The 27,223-nt window shown below is 50.6% G+C and overlaps 1 protein-coding gene across 1 annotated transcript; it reads left to right on the top strand.

The window, feature by feature from the left end:
• The first annotated feature begins 5,584 nt into the window (after positions 1 to 5,584).
• IFRD2 (interferon related developmental regulator 2) lies at positions 5,585 to 24,541 on the top strand. The gene is given in 15 exon segments (XM_077451528.1): positions 5,585 to 5,694; positions 6,806 to 6,865; positions 14,217 to 14,333; positions 15,654 to 15,738; positions 15,834 to 15,958; positions 16,047 to 16,204; positions 17,843 to 17,893; positions 18,010 to 18,176; positions 19,660 to 19,765; positions 19,849 to 19,986; positions 21,425 to 21,443; positions 21,446 to 21,552; positions 21,650 to 21,745; positions 23,712 to 23,748; positions 23,751 to 24,541. Coding segments are annotated over 15 exon segments (1,350 nt in total). The 5' UTR covers positions 5,585 to 5,651; the 3' UTR covers positions 23,792 to 24,541.
• The last annotated feature ends 2,682 nt before the right edge of the window (positions 24,542 to 27,223 follow it).

Genomic DNA, 27,223 nt, shown 5'->3' with positions numbered 1-27,223 from the left:
GCAACAACGATCGCCGCGATGCGCGCCCCCAGGGGCGCGCAGCGGCTCATAATCCTAATCACGTCATATGACGTCCGGTTAGGATTATGAAACCACTTTGCCGCCGTCAATTTGTAATAGGGCGGGCGGGAAGTGGTTAAATCAGAGGGAAAAAAAACAGGGAGGGCCAAGACAAATGACACAAATAAGAAAAGGCCACGCCCACGTCAGTGGCACGCCGCAGCTTCCTGCCCTGAATTCCACAACTCTTCCAGGGCTCCTCAACATTCCCATCCACAGAAATATAACAGGGAGGCAGTCAGTTCCCGGGAGTGACACCAGATGTCGCTGTTGTCTACACCAATCCCTCAGTGTGTGGTGACACCATTCCAGAGGATTGCATCACATTCTGCTCTATGGGACTCCATGTGTCACTGACGGGATTGGTCTGCAGAATGGAAGAGTCTCATTGTGTGATAAACAGTCCTGAGTGTTCCAGAGTTTCTGTGTGACTCCCGGGACACAAAGAAACTCCGGGACACAAAGAAACCCCCGGGACACATGACCATTTAATACACACTATGGTAACATTAAACTACTTTGATGAAAGTTTTTTGTTTTGTTTTTTAACCACTTGCTTACCGGGCACTTAAACCCCCCTCCTGCCCAGACAAATTTTCAGTTTTCGGCACTGATGCACTTTGAATGACAATTGCGCGGTCATACAACACTGTACCCAAATGAAATTTTTATCACTTTTTTCCCACAAATAGACCTTTCTTTTGGTGGTATTTAATCACCTCTGCGGGTTTTTATTTTTTGCTAAACAAACAAAAAAAATTAAACATTTTGAAAAAAAAAATAAAAAATCATGTTTAATAGTTTGTTATAAAATTTTGCAAACAGGTAATTTTTCTGCTTCATTGATATGCGCTGATGAGGCGGCACTGGTGGGAACTGATAGGCTGCACTGATGGGCACTAATGGGCACAGTTAAGGTGGCACTGATGGGGACAGATAAGTCGGTACTGATTGGCACAGATAAGGCAGAATTGATAGGCTGCACTGATGGGCACTAATGGGCACAGATAAAGTGGCACTGATGGGGACAGATAAGTCGGTACTGATTGGCACAGATAAGGCGGAATTGATAGGCTGCACTGATGGGCACTAATGGGCACAGTTAAGGTGGCACTGATGGGGACAGATAAGTCGGTACTGATTGGCACAGATAAGGCGGAATTGATAGGCTGCACTGATGGGCACTAATGGGCACAGTTAAGGTGGCACTGATGGGGACAGATAAGTCGGTACTGATTGGCACAGATAAGGCAGAAATGATAGGCTGCACTGATGGGCACTAATGGGCACAGATAAAGTGGCACTGATGGGGACAGATAAGTCGGTACTGATTGGCACAGATAAGGCGGAATTGATAGGCTGCACTGATGGGCACTAATGGGCACAGTTAAGGTGGCACTGATGGGGACAGATAAGTCGGTACTGATTGGCACAGATAAGGCAGAATTGATAGGCTGCACTGATGGGCACTAATGGGCACAGATAAAGTGGCACTGATGGGGACAGATAAGTCGGTACTGATTGGCACAGATAAGGCGGCACTGATGGCCACTGATAAGATGGAACTGATGGGCCCCGATGGGTGGCACAGATGGGCACTGATAGGTACCACTGATAGATGGCACTGGTGGCACTGATAGCTGGCACTGATGGGCACTGGTAGGTGACACTGATGGGCACTGATAGATAGCACTGATGTGCAGCACTGTCCAGGCACTGATTGTGGGCACTGATAGCTGGCACTGATGGGCACTGGTAGGTGACACTGATGGGCACTGATAGATAGCACTGATGTGCAGCACTGTCCAGGCACTGATTGTGGGCACTGATAGGTGGTACTGTGGGCACTGACAGGCGGCGCTGGTGGGCACTAGTAGGTGGCACTTTTAGGGGGCACAGGTGGGCACATCGCAGTGAGTGGGACTAATGTCCCGCTCACTGCCCCCAGTGATCTGCTTTTTTTTTTTCTCCTCATGCTGTCAGCGCGAAGAGAAAAAATAGCCGATTTCCCGGCTGTGTTGACGTCACGTGATCAGCTGTCATTGGCTGACAGCTGATCACGTGGTAAGGGGTCAGTATCAACCCCTCACTCCGATCTGTGATCCAGTGACTCTATGAGATCACAGAGTGCGCCGCGCGCTCCCTTCAGGGGGCGCCAAGGTCGCTCATGCGCGGGACGACACCAATAGACGTCGTCCTGGCAATGCAGGTCCCCCCTGTAGCCGTCATTCGGCTATAGCGCGGATCCCTAGAGGTTAGAGAAGAAAAAAAAAAGCAAAATAGAAAAATATTTAAAATATTGAATAAAAATTATAGATTTTTTTTTATTTATTTATTTATATATATATATATATTTTTTTTTTTTTTTTAAGATGCTGTCACCAGTCAGTGTCCCTGATCATAGCAGGCATATCATGATGCTGTACTGTGCTGGTGACAGTATGTAAAAAAAAAAAAAAAAAACACATTTTATTTATTTTCTTCATTTTGCAAAAAATTGTGACAAAAAAAAAAAAAAAAAAAAGACAACTAAAAAAAATAAAATAAAAAACTTGCCACGTCTCTTACTAAATGCCACAGACTGTCTACTTAAGGGGGGATTTGGGGGGGTTTTACTGTCCTGACATTTTGAGGGCCTCGAGAAATGACTGATCAGTTTTCATACACAATATATACCATCATTTGCCGTAACTTTCCTACAGACGAAATAAACAATAGCAATAAAATAATTATAATAATGAATAAATGTATACATAAAAAAATAATTAAACATGAATAATAATAAGTAAAATAATGTGCACTGATTGGGACGTTTTTATCTAGCGAAATGCGATTTTATTGGAAATGTTTTATGACAGAAAGTAGAAAATATTGTGTTTTTTTTTCAAAATATTAAGACTTTTTTTTATTTAGATCACAAAAAATAAAAGAACCTGCAGAGGAAGATCACACACACCTGCAGAGGAGATCACACACACCTGCAGAGGAGATCACACACCTGCAGATCACACACCTGCAGAGGAAGATCACATACCTGCAGAGGGAGATCACACACACCTGCAGAGGAGATCACACACACCTGCAGAGGAGATCACACACCTGCAGATCACACACCTGCAGAGGGAGATCACACACCTGCAGAGGGAGATCACACACCTGCAGAGCTGATCACACACCTGCAGAGCTGATCACACACCAGCAGAGGGAGATCACACACCTGCAGAGCTGATCACACACCAGCAGAGGGAGATCACACACCTGCAGAGCTGATCACACACCTGCAGAGGGAGATCACACACCTGCAGAGGGAGATCACACACCTGCAGAGGGAGATCACACACCTGCAGAGGGAGATCACACACCTGCAGAGGGAGATCACACACCTGCAGAGGGAGATCACACACCTGCAGAGGAGATCACACACACCTGCAGAGGAGATCACACACCTGCAGAGGGAAATCACACACCTGCAGAGCTGATCACACACCAGCAGAGGAGATCACACACCTGCAGAGCGAGATCACACACCAGCAGAGGTGATCACACACCTGCAGAGGTGATCACACACCAGCAGAGGTGATCACACACCTGCAGAGGTGATCACACACCAGCAGAGGTGATCACACACCTGCAGAGGTGATCACACACCAGCAGAGGTGATCACACACCTGCAGAGCGAGATCACACACCAGCAGAAGTGATCACACACCAGCAGAGGAGATCACACACCAGCAGAGGAGATCACACACCAGCAGAGGAGATCACACACCAGCAGACACCAGCATTAGTGATCACACACCAGCAGAGGAGATCACACAACAGCAGAGGAGATCACACACCTGCAGAGGAGATCACACAACAGCAGAGGAGATCACACAACAGCAGAGGAGATCACACACCTGCAGAGGAGATCACACACCAGCAGAGGAGATCACACACCTGCAGAGGAGATCACACACCTGCAGAGGAGATCACAAACCAGCAGAGGAGATCACACACCTGCAGAGGAGATCACACACCTGCAGAGGAGATCACACACCAGCAGAGGAGATCACACACCAGCAGAGGAGATCACACACCAGCAGAGGAGATCACACACCAACAGAGGAGATCACACACCAGCAGAGGAGATCACACACCAGCAGAGGAGATCACACACCAGCAGAGGAGCTCACACAACAGCAGAGGAGATCACACACCTGCAGAGGAGATCACACACCAGCAGAGGAGATCACACACCAGCAGAGGAGATCACATACCTGCAGAGGAGATCACACACCTGCAGAGCTGATCACAAACCAGCAGAGGAGATCACACACCTGCAGAGGAGATCACACACCTGCAGAGGAGATCACACACCTGCAGAGGAGATCACACACCTGCAGAGGAGATCACACACCTGCAGAGCTGATCACACACCTGCAGAGCTGATCACACACCAGCAGAGGAGATCACACACCAGCAGAGGAGATCACACACCAGCAGAGGAGATCACACACCTGCAGAGGAGATCACACACCTGCAGAGCTGATCACACACCTGCAGAGCTGATCACACACCTGCAGAGCTGATCACACACCTGCAGAGGAGATCACACACCTGCAGAGGAGATCACACACCTGCAGAGGAGATCACACACCTGCAGAGCTGATCACACACCTGCAGAGCTGATCACACACCTGCAGAGCTGATCACACACCAGCAGAGGAGATCACACACCAGCAGAGGAGATCACACACCAGCAGAGGAGATCACACACCAGCAGAGGAGATCACACACCTGCAGAGCTGATCACACACCTGCAGAGCTGATCACACACCAGCAGAGGAGATCACACACCAGCAGAGGAGATCACACACCAGCAGAGGAGATCACACACCTGCAGAGGAGATCACACACCTGCAGAGCTGATCACACACCTGCAGAGCTGATCACACACCTGCAGAGGAGATCACACACCTGCAGAATAGAAAGATCTTCTTGTGTGAGATAAATGGGAAAAATATCATCTGCAGACCAGACAGCGAGCAACTATCAGGGAAAATCTTGCAGCGCTGGATAGGGGGCGGGGTCCTGTGTGTGAGGCTCCTGAAGTGACCTCCCGGTGGGGGGAAGTCACGTGCCTCTCCCTAGTTCTCCAGTGGGTGGGGCGCTGATCGGTGTGGGAAAGTGGGCGGGGATGGTGGAACAGCGCACTGTGGGAGGTGAGCGGCGTGGGGCACTGTGGGTAAGTGGGCGGGTTCATAGTGACGCGGCGCGGTGCACTGTGGGCGGGGTTGTACCTACGCGGCGCGGTGCACTGTGGGTAAGTGGGCGGGGTTGTAGTGACGCGGCGCGGTGCATGGTGGGTAAGTAGGCGGGGTTGTAGTGACGCGGCGCGGTGCACTGTGGGTAAGTGGGTGGAGTTGTAGTGGCGCGGCGCGGTGCACTGTGGGTAAGTGGGCGGGGTTGTAGTGACGCGGTTTGGTGCACGGTGGGTAAGTGGGCGGGGTTGTAGTGGCGCGGTGCACTGTGGGAGGTGTAGTCGCTCCCAGCAGCCTTTGCGGCGCACTCTCACACACACGCTGACAGCTGTTGAGGAGGAGGAGGACATGCCCCGGGCCCGGAGGAGTAAGAAGGGCCCCACCAGCCGGGGTAAGAGCGGGAGAGGAGAGGGTGGGGAGATCCCGGGGGGGGGGGGGGGGCGCGGCCTGTGATTGGTCGCCCCCCCCCCCCCCCCCCCCGGTGTGGGGTACCTGTGTGAGGTAACCCCTGGCAACCAATCAGGATTTCTATCTCGTACACAGGGAGAGAGCTGATTGGCTGCTGAGATCTCAAGTGAGAGGCACTGACATATTATGGGGACCCGTGTACCCCGATATCTGGGGGTTGTACACCAACATATGGGGGGACCCGGGGGGAGGGGAGACGTACTCTTGATACATATGGGGGGGGACCCGGGGGAGGGGGAGACGTACTCTTGATACATATGGGGGGGGACCCGGGGGAGGGGGGAGACGTACTCTTGATATATATATATATATATATATATATATATATATATATATATATATATATATGGGGGGGGACCCGGGGGAGACGTACTCTTGATATATATATGGGGGGGGGACCCGGGGGAGACGTACTCTTGATATATATATGGGGGGGGGGACCCGGGGGAGACGTACTCTTGATATACATATGGGGGGGAGACGTACTCTTGAGAGATATATATATATATATATATATATATATATATATATGGGGGGGGGACCCGGGGGAGACGTACTCTTGATATATATATATATATATGGGGGGGGGGACCCGGGGGAGACGTACTCTTGATATATATATATATATATATATATGGGGGGGGGACCCGGGGGAGACGTACTCTTGATATATATATATATGGGGGGGGGACCCGGGGGAGACGTACTCTTGATATATAGATCTGGGGGTGGGGGGGACATGCATTGATATTTGTGGGACATATGGGGGGGGGGGTTGTATGCTGGTTACACACACCTGGGGTGGAGGGGGATGCACACTAACATATGGGGGCATACTAATATTTGTGGGACACGGGGCGGGGAGACATGGGGGATGTACACCAGCAAACACTTTGTATGTGGACGGGGGTGGTGGGGTGAGATCATGGTCGGGTGTCGGTCGGTGTCGTATTTCTTGTTCCTTCTCCAAATTCCGCACACCTTTCTGCACTCAGTGACCCCATGTGACCTCTGTTTACCCCCCCTCCCCCCAGGGTCTCTCAGACAGGAGCTGCTTCAGCTGAAAGTCTCCGACAAACTCAACCAGCTGAGAGGTACCCCATGTGACTGCATCTGCCTGGCATGGCTCCACCCCCGCCGCTGCATGCCCCCCCCATATGTTTGTGCCCCTTGGTGCCTCGTCACATGTCACCCCGACCAGAGAGGTGCATTCTGGGCCGCCCTTCTATTTTAGACTCTGACTGTAGTAGAAGGTCGGAGGTCGTGTTTGCTGCTGTGCTGGTGACCGGAGGGGAGTGCAGACCGAGCCAAGCACTCTCTTCTCTACAGCCCCGCCATCCAATTCCCCACCCCCCCCCCCCGCTCCTTATCTAGAACCCCATCATCAAATTCCCCCCCCCACTCCTTATCTAGAACCCCATCATCAAATCCCCCCCCCCCGCTCCTTATCTAGAACCCCATCATCCAATTCCCCCCCCCCCCCCGCTCCTTATCTAGAACCCCATCATCCAATTCCCCCCCCCCGCTCCTTATCTAGAACCCCATCATCCAATTCCCCCCCCCGCTCCTTATCTAGAACCCCATCATCCAATCCCCCCCCGCTCCTTATCTAGAACCCCATCATCCAATTCCCCCCCCTCCTTATCTAGAACCCCCATCATCCAATTCCCCCCCCCGCTCCTTATCTAGAACCCCATCATCCAATTCCCCCCCCCCGCTCCTTATCTAGAACCCCATCATCCAATTCCCCCCCCCCCGCTCCTTATCTAGAACCCCATCATCCAATTCCCCCCCCCCCCCCGCTCCTTATCTAGAACCCCATCATCCAATCCCCCCCCCCCCGCTCCTTATCTAGAACCCCGTCATCCCAGAACTCGGCTCTGATGCTCAGTACAGGTGACCTGATGAGAACATTCTAATAAATGGTCACGGCTGAGACGTCTGTGCTCATCATTGGATGTAAAGTGAAGGTCGGTGGACGTTGATTGGTCGCCCCGATCCCGCGGTGTCAGGAGAAGACATTCTCTCTAGTCTTGCTATAAAAGTGAGCGATTGAGTTTTGCTGACATGTGCCAAGTCTCCGACTCTTCCCCACCCATCTCTAATATTCACAGAGGACGCTCACCTGCTGCCTTGTAATCAGACTGACATCACGCCTGCTGTTACACCACAGCTGTACTAACACCAATCTGTAATCTTCTGTTCTGTGTTGTACACCCCGATATATGGAATTGTGTGCACCGTGCCTTTAAAAAGTATCTCCTTTTTTTTGTTTTGTACAGTGGGTTGGGGGGGGGGGGGATTTGTGCAGTGGGTTGAGGGGGGAGAGAGAGATTTGTGCAGTGGGGTTTGGGAGGGGGGGGAGAGATTTGTGCAGTGGGGTTTGGGAGGGGGGGAGAGAGATTTGTGCAGTGGGGTTTGGGAGGGGGGAGAGAGAGATTTGTGCAGTGGGGTTTGGGAGGGGGGAGAGAGAGATTTGTGCAGTGGGGTTTGGGAGGGGGGGGGGAGAGAGATTTGTGCAGTGGGGTTTGGGAGGGGGGAGAGAGAGAGATTTGTGCAGTGGGGTTTGGGAGGGGGGAGAGAGAGAGATTTGTGCAGTGGGGTTTGGGAGGGGGGAGAGAGAGAGATTTGTGCAGTGGGGTTTGGGGAGGGGGGAGAGAGAGAGATTTGTGCAGTGGGGTTTGGGAGGGGGGAGAGAGAGAGATTTGTGCAGTGGGGTTTGGGAGGGGGGAGAGAGAGAGATTTGTGCAGTGGGGTTTGGGAGGGGGGAGAGAGAGAGATTTGTGCAGTGGGGGTTTGGGAGGGGGGAGAGAGAGAGATTTGTGCAGTGGGGTTTTGGAGGGGGGAGAGAGAGAGATTTGTGCAGTGGGGTTTTGGAGGGGGGAGAGAGAGAGATTTGTGCAGTGGGGTTTGGGAGGGGGGAGAGAGAGAGATTTGTGCAGTGGGGTTTGGGAGGGGGGAGAGAGAGAGATTTGTGCAGTGGGGTTTGGGAGGGGGGAGAGAGAGAGATTTGTGCAGTGGGGTTTGGGAGGGGGGAGAGAGAGAGATTTGTGCAGTGGGGTTTGGGAGGGGGGAGAGAGAGAGATTTGTGCAGTGGGGTTTGGGAGGGGGGAGAGAGAGAGATTTGTGCAGTGGGGTTTGGGAGGGGGGAGAGAGAGAGATTTGTGCAGTGGGGTTTGGGAGGGGGGAGAGAGAGAGATTTGTGCAGTGGGGTTTGGGAGGGGGGAGAGAGAGAGATTTGTGCAGTGGGGTTTGGGAGGGGGGAGAGAGAGAGATTTGTGCAGTGGGGTTTGGGAGGGGGGAGAGAGAGAGATTTGTGCAGTGGGGTTTGGGATGGGGGAGAGAGAGAGATTTGTGCAGTGGGGTTTGGGAGGGGGGAGAGAGAGAGATTTGTGCAGTGGGGTTTGGGAGGGGGGAGAGAGAGAGATTTGTGCAGTGGGGTTTGGGAGGGGGGAGAGAGAGAGATTTGTGCAGTGGGGTTTGGGAGGGGGAGAGAGAGAGATTTGTGCAGTGGGGTTTGGGAGGGGGGAGAGAGAGAGATTTGTGCAGTGGGGTTTGGGAGGGGGGAGAGAGAGAGATTTGTGCAGTGGGGTTTGGGAGGGGGGAGAGAGAGAGATTTGTGCAGTGGGGTTTGGGAGGGGGGAGAGAGAGAGATTTGTGCAGTGGGGTTGGGGGGAGGGGGGAGAGAGAGAGATTTGTGCAGTGGGGTTGGGGGGGGGGGGGAGAGAGAGAGATTTGTGCAGTGGGGTTGGGGGGGGGGGGTGAGACTTGCGAGTTTGTGCAGCCCCCTGCAGCAGGCTGGAGTCGTTCTTCCTTGTAGGAGGGTTGGATCATGTTTGGCCACCTCAAGGGTCTCCCTGATTGGATAAAATCGGAAAACAATGTTTGGATCGGCCATCACTCTGCTGCCGGTGCTGACCGATCGATCCGGTTGTGTGCGGCCATCATTGGGTTGACCAAAGGTTCTATTTTTAGGGAGCCCATCCGGTCATGTGACACGTGATACAAATCCAGTCTGTGACAACCTGCGGGGGAGGTGATCTGTGTGGTGACATCTTCCTAAAGTGATACGTTGTGCCAACAATGACTCGGATCATGCGGGGGAGGTGCTCTCTGGGAGAGGGACGGCCAATCATCAGCTGGGATTTCAGAGCTGATAATAAAAATTCGGGAGATTTGTGCGACATAAAATAATTCCTGAAAGATCCCTTCAGTGAAGTCATTCTCATGACGGGGGAGGGGCGGTGTTGGACTCTCAGCATTATTATAATGAAACAATGTTGCGGTTTGTATCGCAATGTATCGATGTCCGCCGCGCGGGAAGACTGAGGCCGTTCCCCTTTTTCTTGGGCTCCATTCACATATCGGGCGCATTCCAAATTTCGGGAATAATATGCAGTGCTGTATGGCACCCTCCCCCATACGCACACCCCCCGCCACCCAAACACGCGGCGCAATTGTCGCACGCCAAAACGCAATCATAAAATCGCTCTTGGCCGAGGGACCAAATTTTGGAGATTCTTTTGGAATGGCGATCGTGCATAGGGCAGTGAATGGGCCGCTCTACGCACGACATGCGTTTCCCTGCGTGAATCGCGCTATTTCAATCTCTGTCGGGAACCAAGGCCCCATTCAAACCTGATGCCGATTTCTTCCGCCCCCCAACGGTCTCTATATTGGAATCTGCCGGCCCGGCATAGTGGGGGTGCCACCGGTTGGCGTAAGGAGCGTCCAGTCTCCTTCCCTTCGTTTTTGTTGACCTGGAAGTGATGTGTGATGTCACTTCCGGGTCCCCGGTTGAGTTTTTTTCCCCCCAGCCGTCAAGGCCGGTGTCGCGTCACATTCGGCTACCCATCACATTTTTGCTACCTGCTGGAGTGCGCATGCGTGACGCCGCCATATGCGTTCCAATATTGTTGTAAGACCACTTTGCCACAGGGCCGCTCGCCATGCTTTGGGCACGGCCTCGCTTCGCTTGGCATAATTATATTTTATGTCCATTTGGATGGTGGGGCTTGAACCTGGACTCAGGGGTGTGGCCACAAAATTCTGCACAAGCGCGGGTCGCCACAGTGTTGGACCGCATTATGGCGGCGGCACGCATGCGCGGTCCAGTGGGTAGCCAAATGTGATGGGTCGCCATATGTGAGGAAACAACGGTTTTCCATCAGATAGCCGCTACCCGGCCTACTGCGCATGCATGATGCACAGCCGAAGTGACGTTGCCTCGTGGCCATCTTTGTACACCCGCAGTAAACCTGGAGTTAGAAGTCAACAAGCGGACATCTTTATACACCCACCTGGAGTCTTGCTAGTTATTTTTTACCTGTAAACTCGGCTTATATAGTGAAAAGCAGTATTGAGAAATCCCGAACACTGTTTTGATGTTTAATTTTTAAAAGCGGAGGTGTTCGGTCACATCAGCAGCACGCCGGTGAGATCAGCAGGCTCGCCGCTGCTTTTAAAATTCAACATCAAAACCGAGTGATGGACTTCTAAATACTGCATTTCTCTATATAAGCTGAGTTTACTGTTAAAAAAATAGCTATGAAAGGCAAGACTCTGGTGGGTGTACAAAGATGTCTGCTTGCCAGCTTCTAACTCCAGGCTTACTGCGGACGAGTGCGGGTGTACCAAGATGGCAACATCACTTCGGCTGGACATCGCGCATGCGTAGTAGGCCGGGTAGTGGCTATCTGATAGAACACCAGGAAAGGATGTAATGCAGTGCCATGTGCATTACCTTACATTCAGGGGGGGTCTTTTAGACCATGCATGTAAAAAAAAAAAAAATTGTGATGAAGAAGTTAGTTAAAAAGAAAAATGTGTTTTTTTTTTTTTTTTTTTTTTTTTTTTTTTTTTGATTGTAAAAGAATGTAAAATTTTAGTTACACCCAAGCACATGAAGCCCTCCACCCCCACATATGCACACGTACAGATGTAAACGCATGAGGCAGGGAGCTTACGCCAGAAAACATTGCTTGCGCTACGTGTTGTATATCGCCGTGTGCGCCGGAACAAGATCCATAATTCTCACTCCGTATCGCTAAACTGATGACCTGTGAGGGGGATTTTCAAGTCTATAGAAAATATCGGGTACTGGAGTAGGTCACCATTTCACAGGCGCGCGCATATTTTTTAAGGCTCGACATGTTGAGTATCGATTTACTCCGGTGCAACCCTCAGCTTTTAATATTTTACTCCAAGAAATTGGGTGGTTTTTTTTTTTATTGCGATTTTGTGCCACCCAAAACACTTAATGTTTTTATTTCCTAGACCTTTTGCGTTTTTGATATCCTGTGAAGCAAATTGGAACTACCCCTATTTTATTCTCTAGGGTCTCTGCTTTCAGAAAATTTATAGAATGTTTTGGGGGTTTTATGTAATATTCAGGCCTAAAATTATATTTTTGTTGTTTTTTATTTATTTTTTTAATGTGTATAAAAAATGTCTTGCTGTGAAAGGGTTAAAGGATAAGTTCACATTAGGGGACATATTCTACATGTAAGATTTGTTTGTTTAACACCTTGCCTACCGGGCACAGCCCCCAGGACATTTTTCAGCTTTGAATGACAATTGCGCGGTCATGCTACACTGCACCCAAACAATTTTTTTTTTTATAATTTCCTTCACACAAATAGAGCTTTATTTTGGTGGTATTTAATCACTGCTGAGTTTTTTTTTTTTTTTTTTTTTTACAGAAAATGACCCAACATTTTGAAAAAAAAACAAGTTTTTTACTTTTTTTTTATATTTATTTAATTTTTTCTGTCAGTAAATTTTGTACCTAAGTAATTTTTTCTCCGGCACTGATGAGGCCGCCGCGCTGGTCGGCGGCACTGATGAGGCCGCCGCGCTGGTCGGCGGCACTGATGAGGCCGCCGCGCTGGTCGGCGGCACTGATTAGATGGCACTGATGAGGAGGCACTAATCTGCCGCACTGGTGGGCATTGATGGACAGCACTGACTGGCATCGCTATTGGGCACTTGTGGGTAGTGGTGGGCACTGATTGCTGCCACTGGTGGGCAATGTTGGACACTGATTGGTGACAATGTATTGCACTATTGTAAGCAGAGCACTAATGATCAGTGCCCTGATTACATTCCTACATGTCTCCCCTTTGAGGAGATGCCGCTAATCGGCTCTCCTCTCCTCATACTCTGTCAGTGTGAGGTGAGGAGAGCTGTTTACCACCATTTCCTTGTTTACATGTCACTGGCTGTGATTGGACACAGCGGATCACATGGTTAAAGAGCCACGGACGGTGGGTGGGCAGCAAGCAGTTAAGAAACAAAAAAAAACTGGCTCCTAGATTCAAAGCCAATTTGTCAAGCCCTGGGGGGTGTGTCTTTGTGTCTTTGTGTCTTTGTGTCTTTGTGTCTTTGTGTCTTTGTGTCTTTGTGTTTTTTGTTTGTTTGCTTTTTGTTTAATTCTATGCAAAACACCAATGCAAGCTGTAGTATCAACATTCTATTCTTACGTTAATCGGTCGGTCTAATTGGTCATTGCCCCCCCCCCCCCCCCCCTGGTCCTAGGGGACAAGGGGTGCAAATGCTACACTTATCCTTAAAGCGGGAGTTTTGCTGTGTGTGTGTTTTTTTTTATTTTTTTTAAGTCAGCAGCTACAAATACTGCAGCTGCTGACTTTTTTAAAATATGGACTCTAACCCGTCCAGCGCGCCCGCGATGTCGGCACCTGAAGCCGATCTGTTGATCGGCTCTCTCGGGTGCTGCCGCCACCATCTCGAGTGTGGGAATCAGGAAGTGAAGCCGCGAGTCGCGCTGCGCAATAAGGACTGTCTCTGGGATCCGTGTGTTTCCCAGCAGACAGCGGGGGGCCCTGCAGGAAGTGGCGTAAATACCTGCAGATTCTGCGGATATCTATGCCCAGAAGTGGGTGCAGATATCTGTATTCTAGAGGTATCTGTAGCCCCCTCCCCCCTGAAAGGTGCCAATTGTAGCATGGGGGGGGGTTCGTCTTCCGACACTTTAGGGTGGAACTCCGCTTTAATATACTGTATTTACATATAAAGCAGACGCCATGGAGAATAAAATGGTGGTGGTTAAATTTTTTTTAATGACTTGTGATATTTGTGCGGCTATTTATTGGGAGGTATATTATGAATGTTGTGTTTTTTTTGGGGGGGGGGTTAAGCTATCTAGCTATTAAACCCCCACTGTCTCCTCAGCCCTACAATGCCGCTGTTCAAGCACAGATTGTACTTGCTGCATGCTCAGCTATTCTTGTTTGGATGTCTTTAGGCCAGAGACCTCATATGTGATGGTTCAGGTCACAGACCAGGGATGTCTGTGTTTGTGTTTGGCTGGATGTGGATTTTCTTCCATGTTGTACAATGTACCCCCCCCCCCCCATATTCTGCACTCCCTATTAACATGTATGTAGTGACAAGTCACTGAGCTCATACATCTCTCTTGTATTTCAGGGTCCCGGCAGGGGACACGAGTGGATTCTGAAGCCAGCGATGATGAAGCAGCCAGTGATGTCCTCAGTCACTGCAGCAGTGCGAGCGAGACTGTTAGTGTGGCGGAGGAGGGGTCCGGTGAGTGTACAGGACACCAGAAATGGGGAAAACATGCCATCGATTTTTTTATTTGTTTTTTTGTTTGTTGAATTCTGTGTTGACTCAACTGCAATTGCCCTCAGTCTGTCCTTGGATGACGTCGTCCTCTGTACACCGGCTGATTTATGAGACTCTGTGCACGTGTTTCTTATATGAGGGCAGGCAGGGTGCGTGGCACAGAATTCGGCCTGCCTTATTACATATGCACTAAAAAGGTCTAAACATTTTCTGAGTCCCCGGGTGCCCTCCCTCCCCTCCCTCACTGGGGTCCCCGGGTGCCCTCCCTCCCCTCCCTCACTGGGGTCCCCGGGTGCCCTCCCTCCCCTCCCTCACTGGGGTCCCCGGGTGCCCTCCCTCCCCTCCCTCACTGGGGTCCCCGGGTGCCCTCCCTCCCCTCCCTCACTGGGGTCCCCGGGTGCCCTCCCTCCCCTCCCTCACTGGGGTCCCCGGGTGCCCTCCCTCCCCTCCCTCACTGGGGTCCCCGGGTGCCCTCCCTCCCCTCCCTCACTGGGGTCCCCGGGTGCCCTCCCTCCCCTCCCTCACTGGGGTCCCCGGGTGCCCTCCCTCCCCTCCCTCACTGGGGTCCCCGGGTGCCCTCCCTCCCCTCCCTCACTGGGGACCCCGGGTGCCCTCCCTCCCCTCCCTCACTGGGGACCCCGGGTGCCCTCCCTCCCCTCCCTCACTGGGGACCCCGGGTGCCCTCCCTCACTGGGGACCCCGGGTGCCCTCCCTCACTGGGGACCCCGGGTGCCCTCCCTCACTGGGGACCCCGGGTGCCCTCCCTCACTGGGGACCCCGGGTGCCCTCCCTCACTGGGGACCCCGGGTGCCCTCCCTCACTGGGGTCCCCGGGTGCCCTCCCTCCCCTCCCTCACTGGGGTCCCCGGGTGCCCTCCCTCCCCTCCCTCACTGGGGTCCCCGGGTGCCCTCCCTCACTGGGGTCCCCGGGTGCCCTCCCTCCCCTCCCTCACTGGGGTCCCCGGGTGCCCTCCCTCCCCTCCCTCACTGGGGTCCCCGGGTGCCCTCCCTCCCCTCCCTCACTGGGGTCCCCGGGTGCCCTCCCTCACTGGGGACCCCGGGTGCCCTCCCTCACTGGGGACCCCGGGTGCCCTCCCTCCCCTCCCTCACTGGGGTCCCCTGTAGAACTAGAGAGGCAAGTGTTAGCCTTATTTAGAGCCTTACTCTAATAATAATAATAACAGAATGTCGGGTTGCTCGTGTGACCTCAGCTATAGGACCTTAGATATAATCCCACTCAGAATAACGTCGGCCATATTGTTGTGTTTGCGTCTCCTTCTAGGCAGCGATGCGCCGGACTTGCAGTCCTACCAGGAACAGCGGGAAGATAAGCTGAAAGAAAACATAGACAATCTGCTGGACAGGAGGTGATAAAGTGGCGGGGGGGGGTGGAGGTGACTGGAGGGTGCCGCAGTGACCCAAGAGACTTCCAGCTGACTTTTTTTTTACTTTTATCTTGCAGTGTGAAGACGAGGCTTACAGCGCTGGGGAACGTGCGTCTCGCCCTCTCCTCCCAGGTCTTCGGAGATTTCTTGCTGGAGAGGAGAGTGACGCTCACAGACGCTCTGGAACGCTGTCTGAAGAAAGGTTTGTACACCCAGCACTGCTGAGATCAGCTGACAATATGGCTGCCGCTATCGCCATGTGACCATTTCTGTCCCGTCTCATTCTGCAGGTAAGGAGGAGGAGCAATCTCTGGCCGCGGCATCGCTGTCTCTTCTTTGCATCCAGCTGGGGTCCGGCTCTGAGGGCGAAGAAGTCTTCCACAGTGTGAAGAACCTTTTGATCAGCATCCTGACCGACTCCAGCTCCGGAGCGTCCGCCCGACAAAGCGTGAGTGCAGAATGGAAGGGTTTACTGGGTGAGGGGTGCGTCTACAATTTTGGTGATATGGTGAACCATTGGGATGGCTGCTGAGACCACAGCTGAGTTCTACTTGAAGCATAATAGATAGACGAGCGTGTAAACGCCGCACACCAGACTGCCGCTCCTCCTGAGAGATACTCCTGCAGCGGCTCTGTATACTGTCAAGTCCTGAAGGAGGACGCCATCACCTAAAATGCATAGAAGACCAACTTTACATGCACTATATTGTCAAAAGTTTTGGGACACCTGCCTTTACATGAACTTTAAAGAGGAAGTAAACCCAGATGAGTTTACTTCCTCTTTCATTCCCTGCAAAGCATAATGGACTACTATGCATCGCATAGTAGTCCATTATGTGTCACTTACCTGACACAGGAGCCAGCGAAGTCACCACTGTCCCCTGTAGTTCCGAGCGTCCATCTTCTTGGTGGGTCTCCGTAGGTCTCGCTGCGCTGTGATTCGCTGGAGCAGCGATGACGTCACTCCCGCGCAGCATCGACGATGCCCCGCTCAGTGCTCCTGCGCGCCGCTGTCTACGGCGCATGCGCCGTAGATCGCGGTGCCCGTCTTCAGGCAAATATCTCCTAAACCATCTAGGTTTGGGAGATATTTCTTGGAACTACAGGTAAGCCTTAATCTAGGCTTACCTGTAGGTCAAAGTGGTTTGTAAGGGTTTACAACCACTTTAATGGCATCCCACTCTTAGTCCGTAGGGTTCAATATTCAGTTGGCCCACCCTGTGCAGCTATAAAAGCTTTAACTCTTCTTGGAAGGCCGTCCACAATGTTTAGGAGTGTGTCTATGGGAATGTTTGAGCATTCTTCCAGAAGAGCATTTGGGAGGTCAGGCACTGATGTTGGACAAAAAGGCCTGGCTTACAATCTCCTCTCTAATTCATTCCAAAGGTGTTCTATCAGGTTGAGGTCAGGACTCTGTGAAGGCCAGTCAATTTCCTCCACCCCAAACTCGCTCATCCATGTCTTTATGGGCCTTGCTTTGTGCACTGGTCCATATCATTTGGTAGAGGGGGGATTATAGTGTGGGGGTTGTTTTTCAGGGGTTGGGTTTGGCCCCTTAGTTCCAGTGAAGGTAACTCTTAAGACGTCGGGATACCAAGACATTTTGGACAATTTCATGCTCTTTGTGGGAGCAGTTTGGGGATGGCCCCTTCCTGTACCAATATGACTGCGCACCAGTGCACAAAGCAAGGATCCTTTTGTTGGTGGTCGGTGGGAAGGCGGGCCACGTTTCCGTTGGCGGTCGGTGGGAAGGCGGGCCACGTTTCCGTTGGCGGTCGGTGGGAAGGCGGGCCACGTTTCCGTTGGCGGTCGGTGGGAAGGCGGGCCACGTTTCCGTTGGCGGTCGGTGGGAAGGCGGGCCACGTTTCCGTTGGCGGTCGGTGGGAAGGCGGGCCACGTTTCCGTTGGCGGTCGGTGGGAAGGATGCTCCAAGAAGTCTGGTCAGCCTCTGGAGGGAGGTGAAGGTTTCACAGAACCCTGGTTATGAAAGGCTGCTCTAAAATTTTGCAAACAAATGTTTTTTTCTTTCCAGTTATTTCCTATAAATTATTGTTCCCCAATGTAACATTTTCCTGTTTTCTTGCAGTGTGCCACCGCTCTAGGGATTTGCTGTTACATCGCTGCTACAGATGACGAGGTAGGCTCTTCTCTTTATACACGCGTGTCCGCTCTAAGCTCACAGCTTCTTGTATAGGCCGGTGAACTGGGTTGGGTGAGGGCGGTGTGTGTGACTCGTCTCCATCTCTCCCGCAGGACTTGGCTTCCAGTCTCAACTGTCTGGAGGGAATCTTCACCTTGTTGTATTCTGAGAACAGCAGCAGTCCGGCCAATCTGCAAGGCCTGGTGTGTTGTGCCATTCAGTCCTGGGCGTTGCTGCTAACCATCTGCCCCGCCAGCCGGATACAGAAGGCGCTGGAAAGGTGAGCGCTAAATCTCATTAGGGAGAGTGTCGGGGATGGTACTGCAGTTTGAAACAAATCGCAGAAAATAACCCACTCAAGCGTTTTCTATTGCTGCTGTAAAAACACAATTAGGCTGATAGGCTCCTGAATGCCATTTTGCCCAGTGCATCCGGAAAGTATTCACAGTGCTTCACTTTTTCCACATTTTGTTATGTTACAGCCTTATTCCAAAATGCATTAGATTAATTATTTTCCTCAAAAGCCTACAAACAATCCCTCATAGTGACAACGTGAAAGAAGTTTGAAATCTTTGCAAATTTATAAAAAAAATATCTCATGTACATTAAGTAAAAATTTGGGAAATAAGGATGTTGCTGCATTCATCTTCCCTCGATCCTGACTAGTCTCCCAGTTCCTGCCACTGAAAAACATCCTCCACAGAATGATGCTGCCACCACCATGCTTCACTGTTGGATGGTATTGGCCAGGTGATAAGCACTGCCTGGTTTTCTCCAGACATGACGTTTAAAGAGGAAGTAAACCCTGATGAGTTTACTTCCTCTTTCATTCCTGCAAAGCATAATGGACTACTATGCATCGCATAGTAGTCCATTATGTGTCACTTACCTGACACAGGAGCCAGCGAAGTCACCACTGTCCCCTCTAGTTCCGAGCGTCCATCTTCTTGGTGGGTCTAGCTGCTCCGGCGCTGTGATTTTCCGGAGCAGCGATGACGTCACTCCCGCGCATGCGCACGGGAGCCGAGACGCGCGGCCTCGTCGTCATCGACGATGCCCCGCTCAGTGCGCCTGCGCGCCGCTGTCTACAGGGCATGCCCGTAGATAGCGGTGCCCGTCTTTGGGCAAATATCTCCTAAACCGTATAGGTTTGGGAGATATTTCTTGGACCTACAGGTAAGCCTTAATCTAGGCTTACCTGTAGGTAAAAGTGGTTTGTAAGGGTTTACAATCACTTTAACATTCAGGCCAAAGAGTTCAAGCTTTGTTTCATCAGACCAGAGAAATTTTGTTTCTCATGATCTGAGAGTCCTTCAGGTGCCTTTTGGCAAACTCCAGGTGGGCTGTCATGTGACTTTACTGAGTGGCTTCTGTCTGGCCGCTCTACTATACAGGTCTGATTGGTGGAGGGCTGCATCTCAGATATGTATAAAATATCAATATATGGCAAGCTGTTATTCCATTAGAACTCGTGCAGATATGGCTGAACACCCGGCACAACTTAATCCCTCGCATTAAATTATTTTTCACTATTTATATAGGACCAACAGTTTACACGGCGCTTTACAATGTGGAGGGGGGGGGGGGGGTAGCACACTTGCAGTACAATACGAAGGGACAGGAATCTATAGAGGACTATGGAGGCCACCATTGCCGAGCGCTCCTGAACGTCTAACTCGCAACAGCTGCAGATTGCTGCATATGTTGAATAATATCTGTACGTCCATCTTGGTCACATGACACCTCTGTCTCTCTCTCTCTAGCCACCTCCCATACTTCTCCAGAGTCCTGTCCAGCGAGAACGTCAGCCTGCGAATCGCCAGCGGAGAAAGCCTCGCCCTTTTGTACGAGCTGGGACGTGATTTGGAGGTAAAACGTGTTCATTGATTCCCCCCATGTCCCCTCTTACTTTGTGGCCTGTTCTCATTTATTGTGTCCATCTCCATCTACAGGAGGACTTTGAGTACGATGACGTGGACACTCTGTGTGTAACATTGAAAGCATTGGCCACCGACAGCAACAAATACCGGGCAAAAACCGACCGCCGCAAACAACGCTCAATCTTCCGAGATGTTCTGCACTACATTGAGGTAAGAAGAGATGATAAAAGTGCTAAAATTAGGGTGGGGGAGGATCAAAGTGGGCAGCGCATATCACAACCGACTTGTTTCCCGAGGAGGAGTTTATATTGCCCAGAATTTCATGGGAATCTATTGACGCTGCTGGCTGTGCATTCCTTTGTTGCTTAGGGTTGTTCATTGGCCCTAGGGCAGCCCGTTGGCTGTGGGGCATAGCTTGGGGCAGCCAGTTGGCTGGGGATGAAACTGTGGTCACTGGCTGTGGGCAGTTAATTAGGGCTGTTCATTGGCTGTGAAACAATCTACAGGTGTTGCTTAGCGCTGGTCACTGGCTGTGGGCTAATAAGTGGGCATTATTTAGGCCTGTTGGTGGGCGTTGCTCATTAGCTGGCATTACTTAGGGCTGCTTATTGGATGTTGGCAAATTGGAGGGCATTAGGGCTGCTTATATTGGATGTGGGCAAATTGGAGGGCATTAGGGCTGCTTACTGGATGTGGGCAAATTGGAGGGCATTGGGGCTGCTTATTGGAGGGCATTGGGGCTGCTTATTGGATGTGGGCAAATTGGAGAGCATTGGGGCTGCTTATTGGAGGGCATTGGGGCTGCTTATTTGATGTGGGCAAATTGGAGGGCATTGGGGCTGCTTATTGGAGGGCATTGGGGCTGCTTATTGGATGTGGGCAAATTGGAGGGCATTGGGGCTGCTTATTGGAGGGCATTGGGGCTGCTTATTGGATGTGGGCAAATTGGAGGGCATTGGGGCTGCTTATTGGAGGGCATTAGGGCTGCTTATATTGGATGTGGGCAAATTGGAGGGCATTGGGGCTGCTTATTGGAGGGCATTGGGGCTGCTTATTGGAGGGCATTGGGGCTGCTTATTGGAGGGCATTGGGGCTGCTTATTGGAGGGCATTGGGGCTGCTTATTGGAGGGCATTGGGGCTGCTTATTGGATGTGGGCAAATTTGTGGGTGTTGTTTAGATCTGCTCACTGGCTGTTGGGGAAGGTTCAGTGGGCATTGTTTAGAGCAGTTCACTGGCTGTGGGTGGGGCGGTGGGCATCGCTTAGGGCTGGTAGCGGGAGCTGTGTAATCATACCCACTCACAGAAGGAAGCAGTGATATCACACTGACCCGGAGCCATTTTTTCCAATGATAAAAGCCGTAGTGCCCACTCATGGAAACGGGAAGTTAGGAGAAATAAAAGATATGGGGCACTTGCTTGAGGGAACTGATAAAATTCTGTTCTGATGAGATTTAATTTCACCTGGCTGAAACTCGGCTTTCATTCCAAAAACACTTTCAAGGGATTAAAAAAAAAAAATAATAATAATAAAAACCTTTTAAAAGCCTAAGTGATGTATAAGGTATGTGACCTCGTAACAGCCAATCAAATTTCACCATAAGAAAAGATTTCTGATTTTGATTGTCTTCCTGATTGTCTGTCTGCAGGGTGGGGAGTGCCATGAGGAACGATAAAGTTTGGATTGGAAGTCATGTATGTGGACACCTGGGTGCGTAGGAGAACGTACAGCACCTTTAAGGAAACTCTGGGCTCCGGAATTCGCTTTCACTTACAGGTAACACCGCCATGTCCCCAGACTGCCAGAAAAGGCAGAAACGGCGCACAATAAATCAGTTCCCAACAGCTGAATACATCAACTTCTCTCTCATCAGCACAATGAAGTTCTGCGAGACATCTTCTCTCTGGGGGCCCCACTCATCCTGGATGCTGCTGCCATCAAAGCAAGTAAAATCTCCCGGGTAGAAAAGGTGAGAACAAAGCCTGAGGGCTATACATTGCTCTGTGATTGCCCTGGTCACTATATAAATTGTTCTTTGGCCGAGACACTATATAGACAGGGAGATTGGCAAGCTGATCATGATCTACCCATTGATCACAGGTAAGTGACGGGTAGATCAGGTTTTTTTTTTGTGCTACCTGGACAGGAGGGGTGGCATTTACTGGAACCGAATCCCCCCCCCCCCCCTGTATTTTCCTCCTACAGCGCAGAAAGCTGGCTTCTACTTCTCTCCCTCCTGTCAGCATTCAGCTGCTGCTACGGTACAGATCACTCATTGTATTCATTCAGGAAAGGAAGGCGACGGTAATGACATGGTGGGGGAGGGGTGGCCGGAAGGAAGGGTGACTTGGACAGGAGGGGTGGCATTTACTGGAATCGATCCCCCCTGAATCTTTCTTCCCTACAGCAGCTGAAAGCTGGCTTCTTCTCTCCCCACCTGCCAGCATTCAGCTGCTGCCACGGTACAGATCACTCATTGTATTCATTCAGGAAAGGAAGGCGATGGTAAATGACATGGTGGGGAGGGGTGGCCAGAAGAAAGGGCAATTTGGACAGGAGGGGCATATTTTACTGGAACTGATCCCCCTGTATTTTCCTCCTGCAGCAAATGAAATCTGGCTTCTCCCCCTCTCCCTCTTGCTGGAATTCAGCTGCTGCAGGAGGAACATACAGGGGATTGATTCCAGTAAATGCCACTCCTTCCTTTTTTGCCGCCCAGGACCGCCCCTCTAGTGCTCCCCTATTGTTCATTCCTAACTGAAGCATAGTAAAGGCAGTTTGTGAATGAACAGGGGGGACTGTCCGGAGCTCATCCTGTTCTTTCATTTGTCGCACTGAATGCTGCAGAGATGAGGTTTGGGGACTTGTGTCCTCAATCTCATTTTCGCTTTCTCAAAAGTAGAACCCCCAAGTTCCTATCAGACCTCCTGATATTTCACCAAAGCCCCCCCCCCCCCCCCCCCCCCCCCCCCTCACCAGGGCTACTAAAAAAATGCAATTGTAAAAAAAAAAAAAATTGTAAAATTTAAGCTGCAAAACAATAAAAAAAAAAAAATTTGAATAAAATTTTAAAAATAAATAAAATCATTAAAATAGTCACCGTCCTCTGCTTTACTGGCACTTGTAGTCTCCATCGGACGGCCGTGTGACAATGCAGGAGCACAATAGGGGGACGGGACCCAGTGACAGGAAGTGCCTGAGCAAGGGTTTTAGCGGCAGGTTCACCAGGATTATTTTAATGAAAGCTGCAGATTTTCCAAAGATTGAAAATTAAAGCGGGAGTCACCGGGACTCCGCGTTTTTTTTTTTTTTTTTTTAAAGCCAGCAGCTACAAATACTGCAGCTGCTGACTTTTTTTAAAATAGTGACACTTACCCGTCCAGCGCGCCCGCGATGTCGGCACCCCGAAGCCGATCTGTATGTCGGGTGCTGCCGCCGCCATCTTGGGTATGGGAATCAGGAAATGGAGCCTTTCCAGCTTCATTTCACTGTTCCCTACTGCGCATGCGCGAATCGCGCTGCGCAATAAGGACGGTCCCCGCTGCCTCTGGGATCTGTGTGTTTCCCAGCAGGCAGCGGGGCACTTGCGGAAAGGGGCGGGCACTTGCGGAAAGGGGCGTAATATACGCCCGTTTCCGCAGAGCTATCCCGGAAGTGGGTGCAGATACCTGTACTGTACAGGTACCTGCACCCCCCTCCCCCCTGAAAGGTGCCAATTGTGGCGCCGGAGGGGGGAGGGTTTCCGATGAGCGGAGGTCCACTTTAGGGTGGACCTCCGCTTTAACGTTTTAATTGTTTTCATGTCATGTAGGTGCCACAGTGTCAAGTTCCATATGACTACTGCTTATACCTTCTACCTGTATAAGTGATTCTGTTGATTGGTTTAAAAAATAAATAAATAAAAAATTAATTTTTTTTCTTCTTATCCCCCTCAGCATATGTTTAACTCCGCCGCGTTCAAAGCGAGAACAAAGCCATGAGCCGCGTCAGAGACAAACGAGCAGACGTCCTATAGTCACCTGCCATCCTCGCCATCCTGTACCAGCCACTGTACTCAGGGGGGGCCCCTCTGAGATCCGAGGAGGCCCCCCCCCACCTCTCTCTCCATTAAAGACTTCCATATATATATATATATATTTAGTATCAATTTAATACCAGCTGGTGAACTTGAAGAGCTTCACGCTGACACGAACTTTTCAGCGAGAGAGGTGAGACTTGGCTATGAAGCACAGACCGACCCAAAAGTTTTAATCAAAACTTTTTTTTTTTTTTTATTTTAATTTTTTTTTTAAACACCTGAAGGCGGACACTACAGCATCTGATTGGCCCCTCAACGTGGTGCTTTTTTTTTTTTTTGGATTTCCAGGGACTGACGCCAATGCTTCAGCAGTTCATGCGCCTCCTCTGGTGTCGGGGTCGCTCCTTACATCAGAGTGGCGCGTGCGAATATTGGTTGGATTTTTCAACCTTTTTACAACGAATGAAGTACGGAGGAGGGTGGGGGGGGGGGGAGATTATTTTAACAAGGACATTTTTTGCTTTTTAATATATGATGTAGGTCTTCTGCTGATGCTAAATGTATTATATAAGTTATTGATGGACTTTTGATGAGAATATCATGGACTGTTGTAACCGCTCTGACTGTGTTTGAATCCCGACGCGGAGACGGCCTGTAAGTCGCCGTTTGCCTAAAAGACGATGCGGGTTTGTGGCGCCATCTTCTTCCAGCCCCAGGTACTGCATTAAGTAAATTCTTAAAATTGGACCTATTTTTAGTAAGTTGTCGAGTTCAGGATTCTAGTGCTGGAAAAGGTTTTGTGAATTTTGAAGGGTGGTGGAGGAGGGGCGGGGGATGGGTGTGGTTAACCAAACCCATTTTAAAAGTTGGTATAGGGTGTGAGCAGGGATGGGTAGGGGCTGCGGCCCCCATGGTGCAGTGTCGTGTGGTCTGGCCTATTCAGTCAGTGCAAGAAGAACACAAAGCAGGAAGGTCCCATGATTTCACTGCGCACTTCAGGGTTCATGTGCATTCAGTTGGTGGAGCTGTGCCAGTGATGCTTATAAAATGCAAAGGGGCAGCTGGAGTGGATCTCAGCTGCTTAAGACAATTGGGCATGCACCGGGGGGGGGGATGTCACACAGTTTGCCATCATCATGAGCACACAGTAGTAGGGGGGGGGGGTGCATTTTTCCAACTTCACCCTGTTTGTGTGACTTTGGCTTGGCACTGACAAGGTGCACTGCACATTGATCATATGTGGGATCACAGGGTCATTGAAGACGGTTGGGCCTACTGAAAGCAGAACAGTGATGGGTCAAATTTCCTAAAATACCACTACCAGGGCATGTTTTTCAGGATTTCCATATGCTGGTTGGAGCTAAACTTGGTGCTAAACATCCTGTGATGTTTCTTAGTATTAGATTCGCCTCTTGACAAAGATCTGGGCCTGTAAGGCCCCTTTCACTCAAGGCGGTTTCTGTCCAATCAGCAAGGGAGCAGAGCAGACGGGTGCAGAGCAGACATGGACAGAGCCTGATTTTCTCTATGGGCGGATAGGAGTAAAAAATAAATTGACGCTGTCTGGTTTACACCCAACTACCCTCCAATCCCATCCACCTAAATGTAAGAGGACAGAACCCTTTTTTTTTTTTTTTTGCGGACTAAATTGGACCTGGAGCCTAGGTGGGTGTAAATGGACACCAGTACATTAAGGGTCATGGGAAGAATGTCCTTAACATTGGGCGGGGTCAGTGGGAAGAATGCCCTTACATTGGGCGGGGTCAGTGGGAAGAATGCCCCTTACATTGGGCGGGGTCAGTGGGAAGAATGCCCCTTACATTGGGCGGGGTCAGTGGGAGGAATGCCCCTTACATTGGGCGGGGTCAGTGGGAAGAATGCCCCTTACATTGGGGGCGGGGTCAGTGGGAAGAATGCCCTTTACCTTGAATACCAATGGGAAGAATGGCCCTTACATTGGGGGCTGTCAGTGGGAAGAATGCTCCTTACATTGGGGGGTGGGAGTGGTAAGTGGGAAGAATGCCCTTTACACTGGGGGTTAGTGGGAAGAATGCTTACATTAAAGGCCAATGTGAAGAATGGATGGGGCTATATATTCTATAATCCGCCTGGTCATGGGCATCCATGACGATCAGAACTTGATGGGATCACCCCTGTGAAGGGAACTCTGCCTGGGACAATAGCCCATTCTGGTTTGAAGGCAGAATAATCAACATGCTGCACATTGTTTCCTCTCCCATATGCCTCCTTAGACTTAAGAAAAAAAAAAAAAAGATGCTGTGAAAGCTTATAAAGCTGGCCATAAATGGCTTGAATCTGGGCCGGTTCAGCAGGGACTAGCAGAGATTCAATCCATCTATGGGGAGGCTGTAATCATTGTGTTCTTGTGCCAGGTAAAGCTCCCCTCTGGCAGAACGTAATAGCGCTGCGGAAGGGGTTCCCCCATCAACACTGACTGTTAATGGGTTAATCAAGCAATTTTCTTTTCTGCAGCCTGTGGTGGCATGAAATAAAATTGCTATCATCTATGGTTTGCTTAAGATTCTGGGTTAGTTCTGCCGCTTGCCAACAGAAAACGAGACAGCAACAGAGGGTGCTTTTCCCACTGGCCGCCAATGTAAAGGTTTTTTTCCCAATTGGCCGCCAATGCAAGGGGCGTTCTTCCGTTGGCCGCCAATGCAAGGGGCGTTCTTCCCGTTGGGCCGCCAATTGAGCCATTTCTTCCTACTTAAGTCAGTGTCTAAATGAAATCACCCAAAACTACAATCAATTTTATTCCAGCACATCGGGTAATGCCTCACTCCAGAACCTCTTTGAGGTGCTCCTCTGGGGCTTAATCATAGAAACGAGCCCCAGTAGGTGGTTGAACCGTTCAATAAGAGATGCTGGTGTGGAGATTTCTCTGTACTGGACCAATAATGTTGATTTTAGCAATGTTGTGGCTTCAGCCATACCCTGGTTTTTATTTTTTCTTCCTATGGCCGATGGTCATCTCTCTCTAAGGGTCTCTGATACACAAATATTTTTGGGTTGACCCCACTTACGGGTCCAATATAAACCCGTCCTAACAGTTATACTTTATAGGAATTGCTGGTCCTGGATTTGCTGGAGGCAGGAATCCTGTAAAGCATCTGATTGGTGTTGGGAATTTTCCAGGCAGGTGTTGTGGGTAGACTCCAGAAACGTCAATGGCGTAAAGTGGCACAATGCGTGCTAACCTGGGACAGATGATTGGTTACGTGCGCTGTGTGCGTCCTTCGAGACTTTGTTCCTGCACAGTTGACGGCCCCCGAGTCACCATACACACCGTATTCCATAGGCGGTCCTCCATCATGACTTGCCGGTGTATTCAAGGTGGACACAGAGGTGGTTCCTGGTGGAATAGATGGGTAGTGCTGGCATGCTAGGGTTGTCCTGATGGTTTTTATT

This window comes from Lithobates pipiens, unplaced genomic scaffold (assembly GCF_037356315.1).
Source record: "Lithobates pipiens isolate NorthernLeopardFrog02 unplaced genomic scaffold, aLitPip1_a1.2 Scaffold_23, whole genome shotgun sequence".
Classification (NCBI taxonomy): Eukaryota; Metazoa; Chordata; class Amphibia; order Anura; family Ranidae; genus Lithobates; species Lithobates pipiens.
This window is presented reverse-complemented; position numbering and strand designations above follow the sequence as displayed.